Source organism: Ipomoea nil, unplaced genomic scaffold (genome assembly GCF_001879475.1).
Source record: "Ipomoea nil cultivar Tokyo-kokei standard unplaced genomic scaffold, Asagao_1.1 scaffold1043, whole genome shotgun sequence".
NCBI lineage: Eukaryota > Viridiplantae > Streptophyta > Magnoliopsida > Solanales > Convolvulaceae > Ipomoea > Ipomoea nil.
The window spans coordinates 12,443,479-12,461,980 of NW_017617471.1; the positions used below are offsets into that span (position 1 = coordinate 12,443,479).

The window sequence follows — 18,502 nt, forward strand, 5'->3', positions numbered from 1 at the left end:
AGTATATCACCAACAATATGTAATTGTTTAAAATTATTTTATCAAATTTTTATTTTAAATAGTACAATAATATTTATAATAGCGGTCACAGTCATTTAATTTTCTTGTAAATTTGGACAAAATTTTGGGGCAAACGAATATTTCAAGAATTAGGCAAGTAGAATTACCAAATAAATCCAAAGAATTAATGTTATACTATTTTTGATATTTTAGTGTTTGATAAATAGAATTAATAAATTGATAAAATAGTTAGCTAATCAGCTAATTTTAACTTATTTGATTATTATTAATTGTTTAATTTGGTTAAAAATAATCAATATAAGTGTTTGGGTAATTAGTTTTTTTTTTTTAACTCCAAAATGCTAAAATTCAAAAAACTGCTCAAAATAACTTTTTCAATTAGCTTTTTAAAATTAGCTTTTTGAAAAAAGAAATTATACCAAACAGCTATCAGCTAACAGCTAATTTACCAAATATTTTTCTACAATCAGCTAATGTTATCAACTAGTTATACCCCATAATTAACCCAATCAACTAATAGCTAACAACAATTTATCATATTTTGTGATGCTCAATGATAATCATTTAAATTTCAATTCAAATTAATAATTATTGATTCACCCAAAATATTACCTTTTTTTAAGTGAAAATTAAAGTCATCCTTTTGTGAGATTTAGATTTAATGAAGTATAAATTAAATGGGTTTTTTTTTTTTTTTTTTTTTTTTAAATATAAGTTATATTTCTCAATTTTGTCGGACTATATTTTAGACCCCATGAACTCGCCTTCAAACTCATAGGGAGGTAAATCGAAGCCAATCAAGCTTTAAAGACTCAACATCAATTAAGTTGTATACTTTTTTGGAAGGAATTAAGTTGTATACTTATGCACACAAGGAGCCAAACTCAAATCAAAACTCTTACTCTTTCACTAGAAGTAAGTCTTAAGTGACTTTTGATCTACTAGACCAATACCTAAAGAGCAATTGAATGGTTTAAAGTACACATTTTCACTAACAAAATATTATATATAAAAAAGATTGGTGTTCGTGAGAAAAGAGTTGATTACCGAAATTGTCCCTTAACTATAGCGAAATTACCAATTTGGTTCTTCACCATTTTTTTTTTACAATTAAGTCCCTCAACTTTAAAAATCTTAACCAATTTGATTCTCCGTTTGTAGGGATGGCAACGGGGCGGGGCGGGGGCGGGGAGTATACTCCCCGTCCCCGCCACCCCAACCCCATCCCCGTCCCCGTCCCCATCCCCGACGGGGATTTGAAAAAATTCCCCGTCCCCGTCCCCACGGGGAATTTGGCGAGGACGGGGAATCCTCATCCCCGATCAACCCATAGTATAATTAAAAAAAATGAAATCTATAAAAGAAAAATTCAACATTCAATATTCAATAATATATAATATATTTGAATATATACACAGTATTAGTATAGCAATGCTTATGTAATTATGTTCAGAATTTAAATACATATATTCTATATAATATTCAATATATATATATATATATATATATATATATATATATATATATATATATAGTACACAATGCTTTATACAATTATGTTTAATTACATACATTATATTCTATGTAATATTCAATATACACTGACGGTAATAATGTTACCGGAAATATAATATTAGAATGACGTTCCGTGAAAGAGAGTAACAATAGTTGTATTGCTCTTTATCTCAGTATAGAAAGTACAGTGTGTCCCCTGCTCAGCTGAGGGAAGTTCTATTTATGCTAGGTCCTAACGGTAACAACATGAAGAGACATCCTTGGGGAGCTGAGCTAATGGCAAGAATATGAAGAGTCATGAATGAGGCATTGAGGTTTTAACACTCTCTCATCAATGGTGGCATCAAAGGTGGCTTCAATGACAATAAATGTGACACCTGTTGGATTCTAACCGTTGGAGTTCTGCCCGTTGGGTTCCCATGTGATGCTGAGTCAGATGCTCATTTGTGATCCGGGTCGGGTGCCAGCCCTATTATCCTGTCACCAGTCCCCCCTACTCCTGAGTCAACGGATGTGTTTGAGTTGACTTGGGAGTAAGGCTGAATCTATCTTGATCCTGTGTAGAATCCTGCTTGATTTAGGATATGTGATTATCATGGTTGCAATAGGCGCTAGGCGTTAGTCGGGCGGTAGACTAGCGCCTAGCGCCTAGACGGCCTAGGCGGGGCCTAAGCGGTCGCCTAGGCGGCTAACTGAAAAAATGAAAAACAGTGTACGTTTGTAGGTGCATATATGTCATATTATACATACATACACACATACATACATACATACATACACACACACACACACACACACACACACACACACACACACACACACACACACACATATATATATATATATATATATATATATATATATATATATATATATATATATATATATATATATGAAAAGAATTGGCAAGGTCGAGTCGGCCGGGTTAACTCGGCTAACTCGACAGAAATTGACGAATTAACTCGGCGTAATCGGCCGAGTTAGGCGCTAGGCGGCCAAATTAGGCGCTAGGCGGGCGCCTAGGCGGCCGGTCTCCTAAGCGGGAGCCTAGGGAGGAAATCGCCACGGCCTAGGGGCGCCTAGCGCCTAGGCGCCGATTACTCGGTGCCTAGGCGGGATTTTTGCAACCCTGGTGATTATATATATATATATATATATATATATATATATATTTTAATCACATATGATTTTATTTTATTTCTTATGCTAGCCGAGATAGGCTTTGGCCTAGGTTGGCAGAGGTGCGTGCCTCCGGCCGATGCGTCGCCTCGACCGATCGTGGCCGAGGCGTCGCCTCGACCGTTCGTGGCCGAGGCTTGCGCCTCGACCGATCGTGGCCGATGCGTCGCCTCGACTGATCGTGGCTGAGGCGTCGCCTCGACCGATCGTGGCCGAGGCGTCGCCTCGACCGATCGTGGCCGAGGCATGCGCCTTGGCTGACCGTGGCCGAGGCGTCGCCTCGGCCGATTGTGGCCGAGGCGTCGCCTTGACCGATAGTGGCCGAGGCGTCGCCTCGACCGATCGTGGCCGAGGCATGCGCCTCGGCCGATCATGGCCTAGGCGTGCGCCTCGGCTGACCGTGGCCGAGGCGTCGCCTCGACCGATAATGGCCGAGGCGTCGCCTCGACCGATCGTGGCCGAGGCGTGCGCCTCAGCCGACCGTGGCCGAGGCGTGCACCTCGGCCAACCGTGGCCGAGGCGTGCGCCTCGACCGATCGTGGCCGAGGCGTGCGCCTCGACCGATCGTGGCCGAGGCGTCGCCTCGACCGATCGTGGCTGGGGCAGGCTCCGGCCTTTTTTTTTTTTTTTTTTTTTTTTTTTGCCGAGACGGACTTCGGCGTTGGCCGAGGCGGGCGCCTCGGCCGAACCGTGGCCGAGGTGTGCGCCTCGGCCAACCCTTGGCCGAGGCGTGCCTCGGTCAGATTGTGGCCGAGGCGGGCTCCTCGGCCGAACTTTGGCCGAGGCTTGCCTCGGTTATCCGAGTCGAGTCACGTCTCGGCCAACCTGTGGCCGGGGCGTGCGATTCGTTCCCTTTTTTTTTTTTTTTTTTTTTTTTTTTTTTTTTTTTTTTTTTGGAAACAACAATGGGCGGACCACAAGCACGAGATATTATTCCAAAAGATTTCAGAATGCAAAGCGGGCGGACCGCGATTACCAAACACTAGTCCCAAACGACTACTAGAACATTAAGGAAAATACTTAATCAAATGTTCCTAGCTCCATACCCGATCGATTATCTTTACAGATGGTGTGGACTTATGGATCATTTCTGCCAATCTTTTTGCATGCTTTAACGTAACAACTGCGGGCCGCTCGCTGGTCTCCTCTGACGACCCCTATCCCGCTCGGAGTGGAGAACTTCATACACAAGTGTTCCACCGACACTATGGCCTTGAGGTTCTCCAGTGCCGGTCTCCCCAATATGATGTTGTGCGCACAAGTGAGTCTTACCACGATGAATTCCAAGTCAAGTTTGCGAATGTTAGGGCTCGTGCCTATCTCCACTGGTAAGACCACTGACCCCTCCGTCTCCACTGAACCACCCGTAAATCCCGAGAGTGGGGTACGTACTTCTTTGAGCTGGTTCCTAAGTATCCCTAACTTGGTGAAGGCATCGTAATACATCACATTGACTGAGCTTCCCGTGTCGACTAAGATGCGGCGGACAATGACATCGTTGACGTCCATCTCAATTACCAGGGCGTCACGATGGGGTAACGGGCCCTCTGGGAGGTCATCATCAGAGAAGGTGATGGCCTCCTGTCTCTGTTTCTTTTCTCTGGGAAGACTCGCCACTTCTCCCATGTATAGCCGCCGGCTCCACTTCTTTCTTTCCGCGGGCGTGTCGCCCCCTGCAGGTCCACCATAGATAAAGTGTATGGTGTGCTTCTTTTGTCGTCTAGGCGCCACCTCGGTTTCTTTCTCGCTATCACTCTGCTCAGATATTTGGTCGTGTTCTCTTTTTTTCAAGGTGGACGGCTCGGTGACATCCTCATTTCTCCAGACATTTTTTGGTGGATTTTTTGATGGATCGCGCTGCGGCTGCTGCTGCTGCTTGGATCGCTTGACAAAATGCCGAAAGTAGCCCTGCTGGATGAGTTCTTCTATTTGTCTCTTCAAAACGTGACACTCATCTGTATCGTGGCCAGCTTGACTATGAAACCTGCAGTACTTTGTTTGGTCTGCCTTTGGGGAGACCTTCATGCACTCCTCGGGGAATTCTACCATTCCCATCTCCTCAGCTTGCTGTAGAATGACACTGACGGGATGGGTAAGAGGAGTTAGATTACGCAAGGGGACCAAGCGAGGTCGTTCGTGGTCTCGGCCTTTCCCTGCGGTCGGGTGGTTCGAGGGTGGTGCCTGGCTGGGCGGGCCCGCTTTCCCAGGCTTCCCACCTTTCCTTCCATCCTCTTCGTCCTTCTTCTTTCTGTCGACGTCCTCTGCTTCAGCATAGCGGCTAGCCGTCCTTATCAGATCTTCGTAAGAGCGGGGGTGGTGGGCGTTCAACTGCTTGTGGAAATACCCTGATCTTAAGGCATGGATAAATATCGGGATCGCCGCCTTGGAGTCGAAGTCGTACACATTATTGACTTCCTTTTTCCATTTTATCAGGAAGTCTTTGAGGCTCTCGCCTCTATCTTGCTTCACTACACAGAGGTGAGAGAAGGGTTTCTTACGCTGTATGCTACCGGAGAAGTATGTCAGGAAGCTCTTGGACAACTCCCCAAAGTTTTGGATCGACCCATCAGGGATGGTGTTGAACCAGTCTTGGGCCGCTCCATCCAGGGTGGACAAGAACGCTCGGCACATGATGACGTCCCCTGCCCCGATCATTACCATGGCAGCCTTGTACCTCGTCATGTGGACGCGTGGGTCAGTGACCCCCGTGTACTCCTTGATGGCGGGCAACCTAAAGTCCCTCGGCAAAGGTACGTCCATGATGCTTGGGGAGAATGGTGCTGCCATCCGTACCTCGGGTTCCGGCGACTGCTCCCGTGCCTCCACCCTTCTTGCTAACTCCTCGATTCTTCTCTGCAGCCTCTCGACCAGGGCCGACTCATCAGGGTGCCGGCGCGGGGCCGGCTGCCGCTCCTCCAAGTGTCGGTGTGGAGCCCGCTCATCAACGCGTCGCTTCCCCGCCGAGTGCCGTCGCGGAGCCAGCTCTTCGACGCGTCGCTCCTCCAAGTGTCGACGTAAGGCCGACTCATCAACGTGTTGGCGTGGGGTCGGCTCCCGAGACTCGCCCACCTCCTCTGTGGGTGATCTCTCGGCTTCTCTGTTTTCGTGTTGGCGAGGACCTCTGGTAGAGGATCCCTCGGCCCGTGGTCCTAATCTTTGCCGCACGGGCGCCCTTTGTCCCAATCGTTCTGGTGCAGATTGGGAAGGGCCTGGTTGTCGTCTGGCCGGTCCACTTCTTTGGGTCTCCACCCTTATTTCCTAGGGCCGCGGCGGGGGCACTTGGCCTTGCAGTCCCACCGCCACCTGATTTAGCGCCGCCGTCACTGCTTGTTGAATGACATCGGCAGTCGCCTGGAGGTTCACGGCTTGGTTCACCCCTCCATTGTTGAGTTGGTCTCGAAGGTCCCCTCCATTGTTGAGTTGGTTTCGAAGGTCCCCTCCATTGTTGAGTTGGTCTCGAAGGTCCCCTCCGCGATTGTTGGTGAGTTGGTCCCGGAGGTCACCTGAGGCATTGTTATTGTTCACGTTGCAGGAACCATGGGAGCTGCGGGACACCATTCTTTCAAGCTTGCTGTTGAAAGAGGAATGAGTTGTGTTGTAGTCTGCTTGAGTATTGGACTCAGGCTCTCAACGAAAGCACCAATGACGGTAATAATGTTACCGGAAATATAATATTAGAATGACGTTCCGTGAAAGAGAGTAACAATAGTTGTATTGCTCTTTGTCTCAGTATAGAAAGTACAGTGTGTCCCCTGCTCAGCTGAGGGAAGTTCTATTTATGCTAGGTCCTAACGGTAACAACATGAAGAGACATCCTTGGGGAGCTGAGCTAATGGCAAGAATATGAAGAGTCATGAATGAGGCATTGAGGTTTTAACACTCTCTCATCAATGGTGGCATCAAAGGTGGCTTCAATGACAATAAATGTGACACCTGTTGGATTCTAACCGTTGGAGTTCTGCCCGTTGGGTTCCCATGTGATGCTGAGTCAGATGCTCATTTGTGATCCGGGTCGGGTGCCAGCCCTATTATCCTGTCATACACAGTATACAACAGTGTTTTATGTAATTAACTAATTATGTTTAAATCAACAGTACACTGTATTAGCCACAGACAAAAAGAAATTCTAATAATCTATATCTAATTTCTAATTCCTAAAACTATATATATATATATTATTCGGGGACGGGGCGGGGCGGGGAGGGGTATCCCCGTCCCCGTCCCCGTCCCCGCCGGGGAATTTCATAAACTCCCCATCCCCGTCCCCGTCCCCGTCCTCAACGGGGGCGGGGATCCCCAACGGGGACGGGGCACATTGCCATCCCTATCCGTTTGTTTTCCTTAGACATCCGTTAACTCGGGACCAAATTAGTAATTTTGCTATAGTCAAGGGACCATTTCAGTCATCACATGCTCCATTTTTTCTGAAAAGTTATTTATTGAAATGATCCCTTGACTATAACGAAATTACCAATTTGGTTCCGAGTTAATAGATGTCTAACGAAAAAATAAACAGAGGACCAAATTGGTTAAGATTTTTAAAATTGAAGAACTTAATTGATAAAAAAAAATAGTCAAAAACTAAATTGGTAATTTCACTATAGTCAAAGGATCTTTTTGATTATTAACTCATGAGAAAACTAATACGGGCAAATTATGATGTGCATCCGTATGCACCCTGCATGGTGCATACGGATGCAAAAATGACGTCATTTTGCATAAAACGTGCGTCCTACTTAACAAAAAAAATCAGTTTTGATTCCCAGCAACAACATTATGTTATTCATTTTTAGTTCATTCATTTTGGATTTTTTAGTTATGAAATTCTGGAAGTGTAGTTATGCAATTCTGAAAGTGTAGTATGAAGTTATGGATGTGTAGTTATGAAATTCTGGAATTATAATTATGCAATTCTGGAAGTGTAGTTATGCAATTCTGGAAGTGTAGTGAAATTATGGATGTGTAGTTATGTAATTCTGAATTTTTTGTAAGTTAGACGTCAAAATAACGTCTTTTTTTTTTGCATCCGTATGCACCATGCACAACATAACGCTCCACTAATACGGAGTAACTCAGTATATCCATTGGGGCATTGATGTAGATAGACCAACGATTTCAAAGCAAGGAAAAAATACAATGATAAATTGGTAATTATCTCAAACTTTGAGTTTATTTCACAATACTTGCATCCTTGAATTAATTTATATTATTTGATGTAAATGATATGACGAAATTTATTTTAATGTCATGCATAAATATATATCGGGTTTATAGGCTTTCAAAAAAAATATATCGGGTTTATAGGCAGTAAAATTCAAACATTTATATTTTGTATAAATTATATTCAAATTTTTAAAATGTGATAAAAATAGTACAAGTATTTATATTTTATGACAATTATACCAAATTAAACATAAGAATAAGAATTATATTAAAACCTTTAAATTTTGTGAAATAGCATTTCTCATAATATGACTCCTATAATCCTATTATTATCATTTGTATAATTATCCATAAAATTCTAATTAACTGGTGTACTTAACGGTTAAAACTTAAATAGTTAAAGAGTAAATTTATTATTTTTTTTGAAAAATAGTTAAAAGAGTAATTGTTTTAATGTAACGGTGAAATTGAGCGTCGACGTCGTCGTCTCTTCACTGCCACATTACACTTCTCTCTCTCTCTCTCTCTCTCTCTCTCTCTCTATTCAAATCTCTCTCTCTCAGTCTCTCTATTCCTCAAAAAAGAAAGCACACTTTCTCATGTGTTTGGGTTTCTCTTTCTCTTTCTCTCTCTCTCTCTCCCACATTGACCGGAAGAATTCGAAACCCTAACCGTTCAATCAGATCTTAGCTTCTCTTCATTCTCTACCTCTTGTTCTGCTGTGGATAATGGAGCTGAACCATATGAGGGTTTGAAGATGAAATCTGGCATGGTAATCCCGATTTAGTAAGACCTCATTTTAAACATTTTTCTGTTTCTTCAAATTTCGTCACTCTAATTCTGCACAAATCGTGGTCTATACACGGCTGTATCTGAAATGCGTCGTGATTTACTTGTCTCTCTCGATTTTCAAGTGTTGTGTTTTGTTACTTTTGGAGAATGCTCTTGCCCCGTTATTTCTTTGAACTTCTTGAATTAGAAGTAGTGGCCTTTTTTGACCCCCCATTATAATCCCTTTCTTAGCTCGTTTCTCTTCATTTGATGCTTCTCATTTTACTCCTAATAATTATGTGCGCATCTGTATATGGAATGTGCATTAATTTAATTTAATTTTTTCCTCTAAGTAGTGGTTTTGGTTAATTATGGAAAATGCTCGTTCTTACATTTGAGTTTTTTGTGATTTGAATTCAAAGTCCGTAACTTTTTGTCTTTTTCCTCTTCCTTTCTTTCTTCTTCTCAAAAAGAGAGGCAGGACCATACATCCACATTCCACAGTAATGGATTTTTATTGGAATTCTCATTTTACAAAAAAAAAAAAAAAAAAAAAAAAAAAAAAAAAAAAAAAGAGCTCTATTTTATGTGGATATTAATAGTGTCTAAAGTACTTGAGATTGGTAACTGAATGTGAATGCTTATTGCAGAATGTACTTGATTTGATCTGGTGTTTGAGGAACTGAATGAACGAATGGAGGTTGAAAAGCGAAGTTTGAAGGGAGGCTTTCTGCAGTTGTTTGATTGGAATATTAAATCTCGAAAGAAGCTTTTCTCTAACAAGTCTGAAGCACCTGGCAAGTCCTTTCCTCCCTTTGCAATATCTAAACTAGCACACTCTCTTTTGCTTCTGATGCATAGTGCTGAATATAGTGTTACTTTTGCGATACTTTTGTTACAGAAAGTTCTAAACAGGGGAAAGAATATATCAATGGACCGGCCCTGTCACAATTTCAGAAGGTGGCTCTCTCTCTCTCTCTATATATATATATATATGTGTGTGTGTGTGTGTGTGTATTCTTAAGTAATTGAACTATATAGTTTGTTCCTGTGATTACGTACTTATTGTTCATCGCTGCTGTTTATTTTCTTGAAGGCACATGATTATGTATTTGGCTTAGATGCCAAACAGAATTATGATTATCACTCTGCTCTGTCAGTCAGTAGTGATGAAAATTATGGGCAACGGCCACCTGGGGTTGTTGCACGCCTTATGGGATTGGATTCTTTGCCGACTTCACAAGTTTCAGAACTGTATCAAGCCCCGCCCCCATACTCTCACTCGTATAGAGATTCTCATTACCCAAGAGCAACCAGTGACTTTGGAAATGGACATCACACGGTAGTCTATGAAAATGTGCGGAATAAATTGGATGGATTTAGCATGAATCCTGTTGAAATGAGGCTGCAAAAGGTGCAAAACCTCCCAATTGAGAGGTTTCAAACTGAAGTATTGCCTCCAAAATCAGCTAAGCCTATTTCAGTTACCCAACATAGGATGTTATCTCCTATTAAAAGTCCTGGGTTTATTCCCCCTAAGAATGCAGAATATATAATGGAGGCTGCTGCCAGAATAATTCAGCAAAGTCCTAAATCAACAATCAAGAACAAGATGCAACATTGCAGCTCTTCTTCTGTTCCTTTGAGAATACGTGACCTAAGAGAGAAAATGGAGGCTGCTCAGAAATCATCCAAGGTTCTCGAAGCATCTCAAAGAATCAGAGACCACAATTCTGTTAAACCTCTGAGAAGACAACCTACTGAGAAGGTCCAGGGTCAGCCAGAAGAGACACACCCACACTGGGCTGCCGAGGTACCAAGGCGAGATGTTTCTCACAGTAAGGGTAAGGAGAAATCAGTTTCACTTGCAGTTCAGGCGAAGACCAATATTCAGAAAAGGGAGGGATCAGCTCCAACTGGTAATAAAACTTCTGTAACTTCAAAGGAATACACAGAGGGCAAATCTGGTAGGAATAGGTCAAATATACAAAGAAGTGTGGAAAAAAGAGCATCCAGCAAGACCTCCAATGTGCTAAGGCAGAATAACCAGAAGCAGAACAGTTCATCTAATAAAGATGGGGAAAGCACAAAATCTTCAGTCTCTTACCCAAAAGAGAGGAAATCTTCTTCCACAAATGACATATCTAGGCCCAGTAAGACTGTAAAAAATACTGTCGTAAACAGAAACAGTTCTGGAGCTGCAAGATCTATGGCAACTGATATTGGAAAGGAACCATCTACTTCTAGATCAAAGACACTTTGCAGAAAGGAACAGCTAGTCAATGGGGATATTCACTCTGATGGAATTGTTCCCAGCAGCATATTGAAGAGCAAAGATGACAAGTCAGTAAAATGCAATGTCACAATTGAAGGATGTACCAACTGGGATGGAGTTGAGAGGAAAAATGGTATGGATGTTATTTCATTTACATTCACATCTCCCATTAAGAAAACAGTGGCGGGATCCACATCTTCAAGCCAAATTATGGAAAAGAAGAACATTTTGTCTCTCATTTCTGATTCTTGTGACAATCAGTCCTTTCCAAAATCATCCATCACACCACCATTAGGTTTGAATGTAATTGGTGGTGATGCTTTGGGTGTTCTATTAGATGAAAAACTGAAGGAGTTAACCTCTATGGTTGAGTCATCCGGTCAATACCTGAGTGAAAATGGATCTATTTCTAGTTCTGCCAACACCTTACAAAACTCTGCACACAGTCTTGATAGTCATGGAATTGTATCTACAGAACATAACAGGTCTCAACCCAATCTGATTAGAGAGAAAACAAACATCAAATGTGACTCTGTTTCTTCTCCACTTGGTGTTCTTCAACCAAAAACAACAAAGAAGTGGCAGGTATTTTTAATCATTTCTACCCATGGTTCAAGAAAATGACTTTGGATTAAAAGAAAGTAATGGATTACTAGAAATACCTAGTGATCAATAAATTTTTGCATGCATTAGAGCTATTGATCCTGTCAAATCAGAGCTTCTTGCTTTCTTTCAAAACGGATTGGTAAATATGTTTTCTGTCTTATCGAAATTTATTCATTTCCCTTCACTCACCCCCACCCCAACCCCACATGAAAAAGTATTGTGTTAACTTATTATGTGCTGATATTGCTTCCAATTAGTTGTTTTTTTGTTGTTATTTGAAGCCATACCACATTAAAAAGTATTCTGTTAACCAATTATGTTCTGATATTGCTTCTATTTAGTAGTTCTTTTTATTCTTATTTGAAGCCATATGGTATATGCATTTGTTTAATCTCAGTCAACTGTTGACTTTTGCTGCTCTTTTTCAGCAATCAGAAGATATAGAAGAGGATAGCAATGGTATCTATAATGGAAATGGAAGAGAATTTAGTTTTCAATATCCTAGCCCAGCCTCAAGTCTGGAGCCTTCTTTCTCAGCAGAAAGCTGCACTTTGTCAGACAGCAATGAAAGCTTTTTTGGCGATGGTAAGTTACTGACCTAATTCTCATGTATAAATGAATAATGGCTTTATAATCTGTGCCTTCTATTAGACTACAATTTAAAATTTGGGAATGAATCTTGAATATGCTTTCTCAGGGTGGTTTATGTACGAGTCCATATCCAAAAGAAAGCATTTATAAATTTTGCTGATAAATCCTGAATCTCTTAACTAATGGAAATGACGATATTAAGGTCCTTAACATTTAGAAAATAATTGTAATAAGACCCAAATTATTTGGAATATTCAAGGATATTAAGGCCTTAAAAAATTAGAAAGTACAGAGGAATTGGAGGAAGACCTAAAATAATTATGAGGTACTGTCGCAAACAATACCAAGTACTGCAGCAACAGTGTCTTCTTTTAGTTCTTTATTGCAATTTACTTCCTCTCCCACCCCATTTTGTCCTGCACCAATAGGATCTATTAGATATTGTGGATATTTTATTTGTGCTTTTATCTGTACTTTTAACTGGTAAAAGATTGCCCAAGAAAATAATGATTAAAAAGAGGAAAAATCCAAGAACGTTGTTTAAATGGGTGAGACAATTTTCTTTCAATTTTTTAGTTCTATATTTACAATAATAAAATACTTTTATTTTAAGTCTGCTTTCACATCTTTATCTAGGTTCTGAAAAATTAATATTTTTATGTAAAATTTATTAGAGGAATATCATGACTGTTTTGAGACATTTTAATGGTATAAGCCTATGAAGCTATGACTCTAGGTTGGCCTTAGGTTCAACACTGATTCTCCTCACATATGTATGTATGCATGCATGTTATGTATATATGTGTGTGTATTTGGACCAAAGACCTCTTAACTACAACCACTTGCATTCTTTAAGTTCAACAAATTGGTTGACAGCGTACCTGTTCTGGTTTTCTCAAATCATTTAAATCATCACCTTATGAATTGAAGCTAGATTGTAAGTAATTATCCCTTGTGTGGTTCTTTCAAAAGAAATTAAGTTCAAATTGAAGATATAATATGGTTTCAGGCACCAAGAATCATGTTGCTGGATCTCATGAAGTTAGGAGTTGGAGTTCTTCGATAGCACTTACTGTCGAAGATGATATGGAATTATTAGACTCTGCTTCCTCAGTATCTATAGGTAGCAGCAGAAATAGGAAGGAGTCAGCAGTTGCATTCATTTGTGCAGATGTTAAGGGTTCAACCTATTGGGAATTGGAATATATCAAGGATATTCTCAGAAATGCAGATTTGATGATGAAGGAGTCTGTTCCAAGTGAGGCCCACGGGATCATATCAGCAGATCTCTTTGACCGGTTAGAGATGCAGAAGGTTGGATCAAACAAATACGTAGAAGCCTTGAAGGGTAGGCGAAGACTGCTGTTTGATTGTGTGGTAGAGCAGTTGGAATTCAGACACGAGCAGTCCATTCGTGGGAGTTTCCATACTTGGGCAAGATGGACCACGCTGGTACAACGGAAGGAGTGGCTGGCAAAAGAAATGTACAGAGAGATATCGGGGTGGACCAGCATGGAAGATTTGATGGTGGACGAGCTCGTGGACAAGGACATGAGTACCCAACATGGGAAATGGACCGATTTTGGGACAGAGGAACTTGAAGGAGGTATGGAGGTTGAGAAGGAGATTCTAACATCATTGGTTGAAGAATTGGTCTATGATATCATGCTGTCTTGAGGTCCCCTCTTAAAAAGCTTCAACTTGATTACCACATAATATATATATAGCTCTGGTTAACAGTATTCTTTCTCTCTTAACCGAGCCTCCCTTGCAAAATAACAAGGCGATGGTGGAAATTCATAGCGTTAGGAACTCTTGTGCCTGTGTTTATATAATTTCTTCATTTTAACTTCCAGATTGAATCAGGTTACTGTGATTAAAGAAGATGAGGTTGCTTAAATGTTACCTTCAGTTTCACCTATATATTATTAATAATTGCTTGTATGTTTATAAGTTATAAGTAAATATTATATGGACCAAAATTTTTAAAACCAAATTGCAGTCATTTCAGGGTAGGAATGGAAATGGGGCGTGCCTCCGCACCTGCATTCCCAACCCATTCTTGCACCTGCACTTTCGTGGGTAATGAAATTTCTATCTCATTTTTACCTCTGTGGAGATTTTAAGGGTATGGGTAATACTCAATTCGTAACTTTAATTATTAATATTACATTTAAATTTAATAAAAATTTTATACTACTATTCTAATTATCACATTCATTCTTTTTATAAGTTTGGATGAGAATATAATTGTGTTGTATTCAATGATAATATCTTAGAGTACAGGGAGCGAATATATAGAGATGCTAGATAGAATTCTAGTCTAACACGAATAATATAGTCCTAGTCTAATATGGATAATAGAGTCCTAATAGTCCTAATACTCCCCCTCAAGCACAAGGTTGGTCAGCCAAAACATTGAGCTTGTAATGGAGTGAATTAAAATGTACAGACGAAAGAGACTTAGTAAAAGTATCCGCTATCTGATCTTTGGTAGAAATAAAATTGACTTGTAATTCCTTCTTCGCGACTTTATCACGAACAAAGTGGTAGTCGATCGCAATGTGTTTGGTGCGAGCATGAAACATCGGATTAGCACACAGATAAGTAGCTCCCAGATTGTCACACCAGAGTTTGGGCACAGAAGGTGACGCAAACCCCATTTCCTTCATCAGAGAGACGAGCCAAGTAACCTCTGCAGAGACATCAGCCAGTCCTTTGTATTCAGCCTCAGTTGATGAACGAGCCACAGTACGTTGTTTTCGACAAACCCAATATGGACAAGATTGGTCCCAAAAAATACAGCAAAACCACTAGTAGATTTGCGATCATCAGGATTGCCAGCCCAATCTGAATCAGAATATGCATGAATATCTAGAGAAGGAGAAGACGTAATCTTAAGACCAAGATGTAGTGTCCCATTTACATACCGTAACACCCTCTTGAGAGTCGCCCAATCCGCAGTAGAGGGAGAGTGCATGTGTTGACACAAACGATTGACTGCATAGGAAAGATCAGGCCGAGTTACCGTAAGATATTGCAGAGCACCTGCAAAGCTGCGATACTGAGTGGGATCAGCGTATGGTACCACAGCATCAGTCTCGGCCTTCGTGGTTGAAACCGGAGTAGCCACGGGCTTGCAATCAACCATACCTGCTCGTTTTAGAATATCCTTCATGTACCGTTGTTGAGACAGAAGCATGCCATCAGACAACAGAATGGTCTCAATACCCAGAAAGAACGAGGGCACACCCATATCACGAACTTTAAACTCAAGAGCCAACTTGTCAATAAGAGCAGTCACATGAGCCAGATCAGATCCCATAACCAAAATATCATCCACATAAACCAGAAAATATAGACGAGTATTGCCATGTGAATATATAAATAGAGAGACATCCGTCTTGGAAGGTGAGAAACCAGGAGAAACCAGAAAATCATGCAAACGAGTGAACCAAGCACGGGGAGCTTGCTTAAGCCCATATAAAGAACGTTGAAGGAGACAAACGTGCCCGGGCATCGTTTTGTCTTCATAACCAGGGGGCTGGCGCATATAAACCGTCTCAGCAAGATTGCCATTTAGAAAAGCATTGTGTATGTCCAACTGTCGAATAGTCCATCCACGAGAAATAGCTAAGGATAAAAGAAGACGTACCGTAGTCGGTTTAACAACGGGACTAAAGGTCTCAAAGAAATCCTCGCCGGCAATTTGATTGAATCCCTTGGCAACTAACCGAGCCTTGTAACGCTCAATCGAACCATCAGTCTTTCTCTTGGTTCTAAACACCCACTTACATCCAACTACATTCATACCTGATTTAAAGGGAACAAGCCTCCATGTATTGTTGTGCACCAAGGCATTAAATTCCAAATCCATTGCATCCTGCCATTCAGGAAATTTAACCGCTTGAGTAAAACATGTAGGTTCAGGAGTAATAGCAGCATCAGATAAAACAACATGATCATGTGGTACCGAACTTCTCGTATTCATTCCATGAGAGCGAACGGGTGAGGGCGCGTGACGAGACCGACCACGAGGCCGGCCTCTTGGCCGAGGAGCCGGCTGGTCCGTGACTGTCCGCTCGGACTCGATCATGGGCTCGGCAGTAGCAGGCTGCTGGCGGTGGTGGTCAGAAGCGGCTATGGGCGCGGCAAGAGGATCACGAGCCGTGACAATAGTCGGACCACCACAAGAAACAATTGGTGCAACACCCCATGGCTCCGGGCATGGTTTTGGAACCTGCGAATCCACAGAAGCAACAAAAGGAAAGACAGCCTCATCGAATCGCACATGGCGACAGATAAAAACCTTGTTAGTGTTAGTGTCTAAACAACGATAGCCACGAAAAGATGGAGGATATCCTAGAAAGACACAAGGGGATGACCGAAACTATAGTTTGTTGCGATTATAGGGATGCAGATTTGGAAAGCATAAACACCCAAAAACACGCAGTTATGAATAAGATGGAGGAGACCGATGCAAAAGATAATGCGGAGATTTATCAGATAAGATAGGAGTGGGCATTTTATTGATTAGATAAACCGCAGTTTCAAAAGCATAATCCCAAAAACGAGACGGAACAGAGGATTGAGCCATTAATGCTAGTCCCGTTTCAACAACATGCCTATGCTTACGTTCTACCCTGCCGTTTTGTTCATGAGTATAAGCACATGATTGCCTGTGACGAATACCTAAGGACGCAAGAGTGGAACCAAGGTTTTTATATTCTCCCCCTAAATCAGATTGAAAAGAAATAATCTTGCGAGAAAAGGAACGTTCAACTAGTGACCGAAACTTATCAAATATAGCATACAAATCAGATTTAGCACGCATGGGATAATACCACATATAACAAGTGCAATCATCCACAAACACCACAAAATATTTAAAGCCAGACGCAGAAAGTAATGGCGCAGGGCCCCAAATATCTGAATAAATTAATTTCAAAGGATGCGTACTAGTAGTTTCGACACGAGACAAAGGAAAACGAGAAGATTTTCCTAATTGACAAGAGGAACAGCCATTGGGAAGATCACTAGAATTAAATGTACCAACAGACGAAGACGCTAAAATTTTACGTAAGACTCGAGAATGAGGATGCCCCAACCGCATGTGCCAAACATAAGAGGACCGTGCAACAACAAATGCAGTAGGGGAAGCAGAAGACGCATGCCATGTGTAGAGACCCCCAGACGCATGTCCCTTAAAAAGAACCTTCTTGTTCAAAATGTTTTTCACATAGAAACAAAGATGGTGGAACTCAAAGAAAACATTATTGTCCTTTGCAAAACGCTGGACAGATAATAGAGAAGAAGAGAGACCAGGGACATGCAAAACATCATGTAACTTAAAAGACATAGAATCAGTGGCTAACGAAGTAGAACCAACATTAACAATAGGCAAACATGTACCATTGCCGACTCGCAGAGTCTCCGGGCCATCATAACTTGTCGCAGAAGTCATCAAAGAAGAATCAGGCGTTGCATGATTTGTAGCACCAGTGTCAGGGAACCACTGATGAGGACCGTTGGAATCACCATTATCACCAGAGACGGCCACATTAGCCTGAAAACCCGGAGCCCCTGAATAATGCCGAAAACAGTTGACTCCCGTGTGACCAAAACGGTTACAAATTTGACACGGATCATCATAGCGCCAAAAACAATTGGCTCCCATGTGACCAAAACGGTCACAAATTTGACACGGATCATCATAACGCCAAACACAATTGGCTCCCGTGTGGCCGAAACCTTTACAAATTTGACACGGATCATCAACTTCACGTCGTTGACCGGACCGCTTCTGATACGGTGTATCTTGGTTTGATGCCATCGGCTACTGCTACGAAGTGAGGAACATGGATGTTGGAAAAGAAAACCCTGGCTAACTGATACCAGATGAGAATATAATTGTGTTGTATTCAATGATAATGTCTGAGAGTACAGGGAGCGAATATATAGAGATGCTAGATAGAATCCTAGTATAACATGAATAATATAGTCCTAGTTTAATATGGATAATAGAGTCCTAATAGTCCTAATAGTTTGAACATAACTTTAAAATTTAATAAGAACTAACGATGTTAATCTTTAACTGAAACTAAAATTATGTTGGTAGTATAAATTGTATTAGGTGTTTATTCATTATGTTATTTGTGTTGTTGCTTTTCAATTTTCTTAAACAAAAAAAATAAGACAATGAGATGATGATTCAATTGAATCCCTGAGGCACTAGCCCATAAAGAAGTTTAATTCATTATGTATTTTTAATTATAAAAGATGCATAAACTTATATAATAAATAAATGAATACTTGCCAAATACCTTGTCGTCAAGCGGTATAATTTGATTCTCTCAAATGGAAGATCATGAGTTTGAGCCT

The 18,502-nt window shown here is 41.2% G+C and overlaps 1 protein-coding gene across 3 annotated transcripts; it reads left to right on the forward strand.

The window, feature by feature from the left end:
• Positions 1-8,379: 8,379 nt before the first annotated feature.
• Positions 8,380-14,042, forward strand: LOC109182286. 3 transcript variants are annotated; one of them, XM_019332416.1, is made up of 7 exons: positions 8,380-8,650; positions 9,300-9,446; positions 9,551-9,609; positions 9,746-11,509; positions 11,959-12,115; positions 13,131-13,267; positions 13,304-14,042. In XM_019332416.1, exons 2-7 carry the CDS (start codon positions 9,344-9,346, stop codon positions 13,796-13,798), a joined length of 2,715 nt encoding a protein of 904 aa, XP_019187961.1. In that variant the 5' UTR covers positions 8,380-8,650; positions 9,300-9,343; the 3' UTR covers positions 13,799-14,042. The 3 variants fall into 3 exon arrangements, with proteins under 3 accessions (XP_019187961.1, XP_019187960.1, XP_019187959.1); XM_019332415.1 differs by having other exon boundaries at positions 8,380-8,664; positions 13,131-14,042; XM_019332414.1 differs by having other exon boundaries at positions 13,131-14,042.
• Positions 14,043-18,502: the final 4,460 nt, after the last annotated feature.

Coding starts and splice junctions, on each gene's coding strand:
- LOC109182286 (XM_019332415.1), top strand. CDS start 9,344: ATGGAGGTTGAAAAGCGAAGTTTGAAGGGAGGCTTTCTGCAGTTGTTT. Junction 9,447..9,550: donor TAACAAGTCTGAAGCACCTG/GCAAGTCCTTTC, acceptor CTTTTGTTACAG/AAAGTTCTAAACAGGGGAAA. Junction 9,610..9,745: donor CCCTGTCACAATTTCAGAAG/GTGGCTCTCTCT, acceptor ATTTTCTTGAAG/GCACATGATTATGTATTTGG.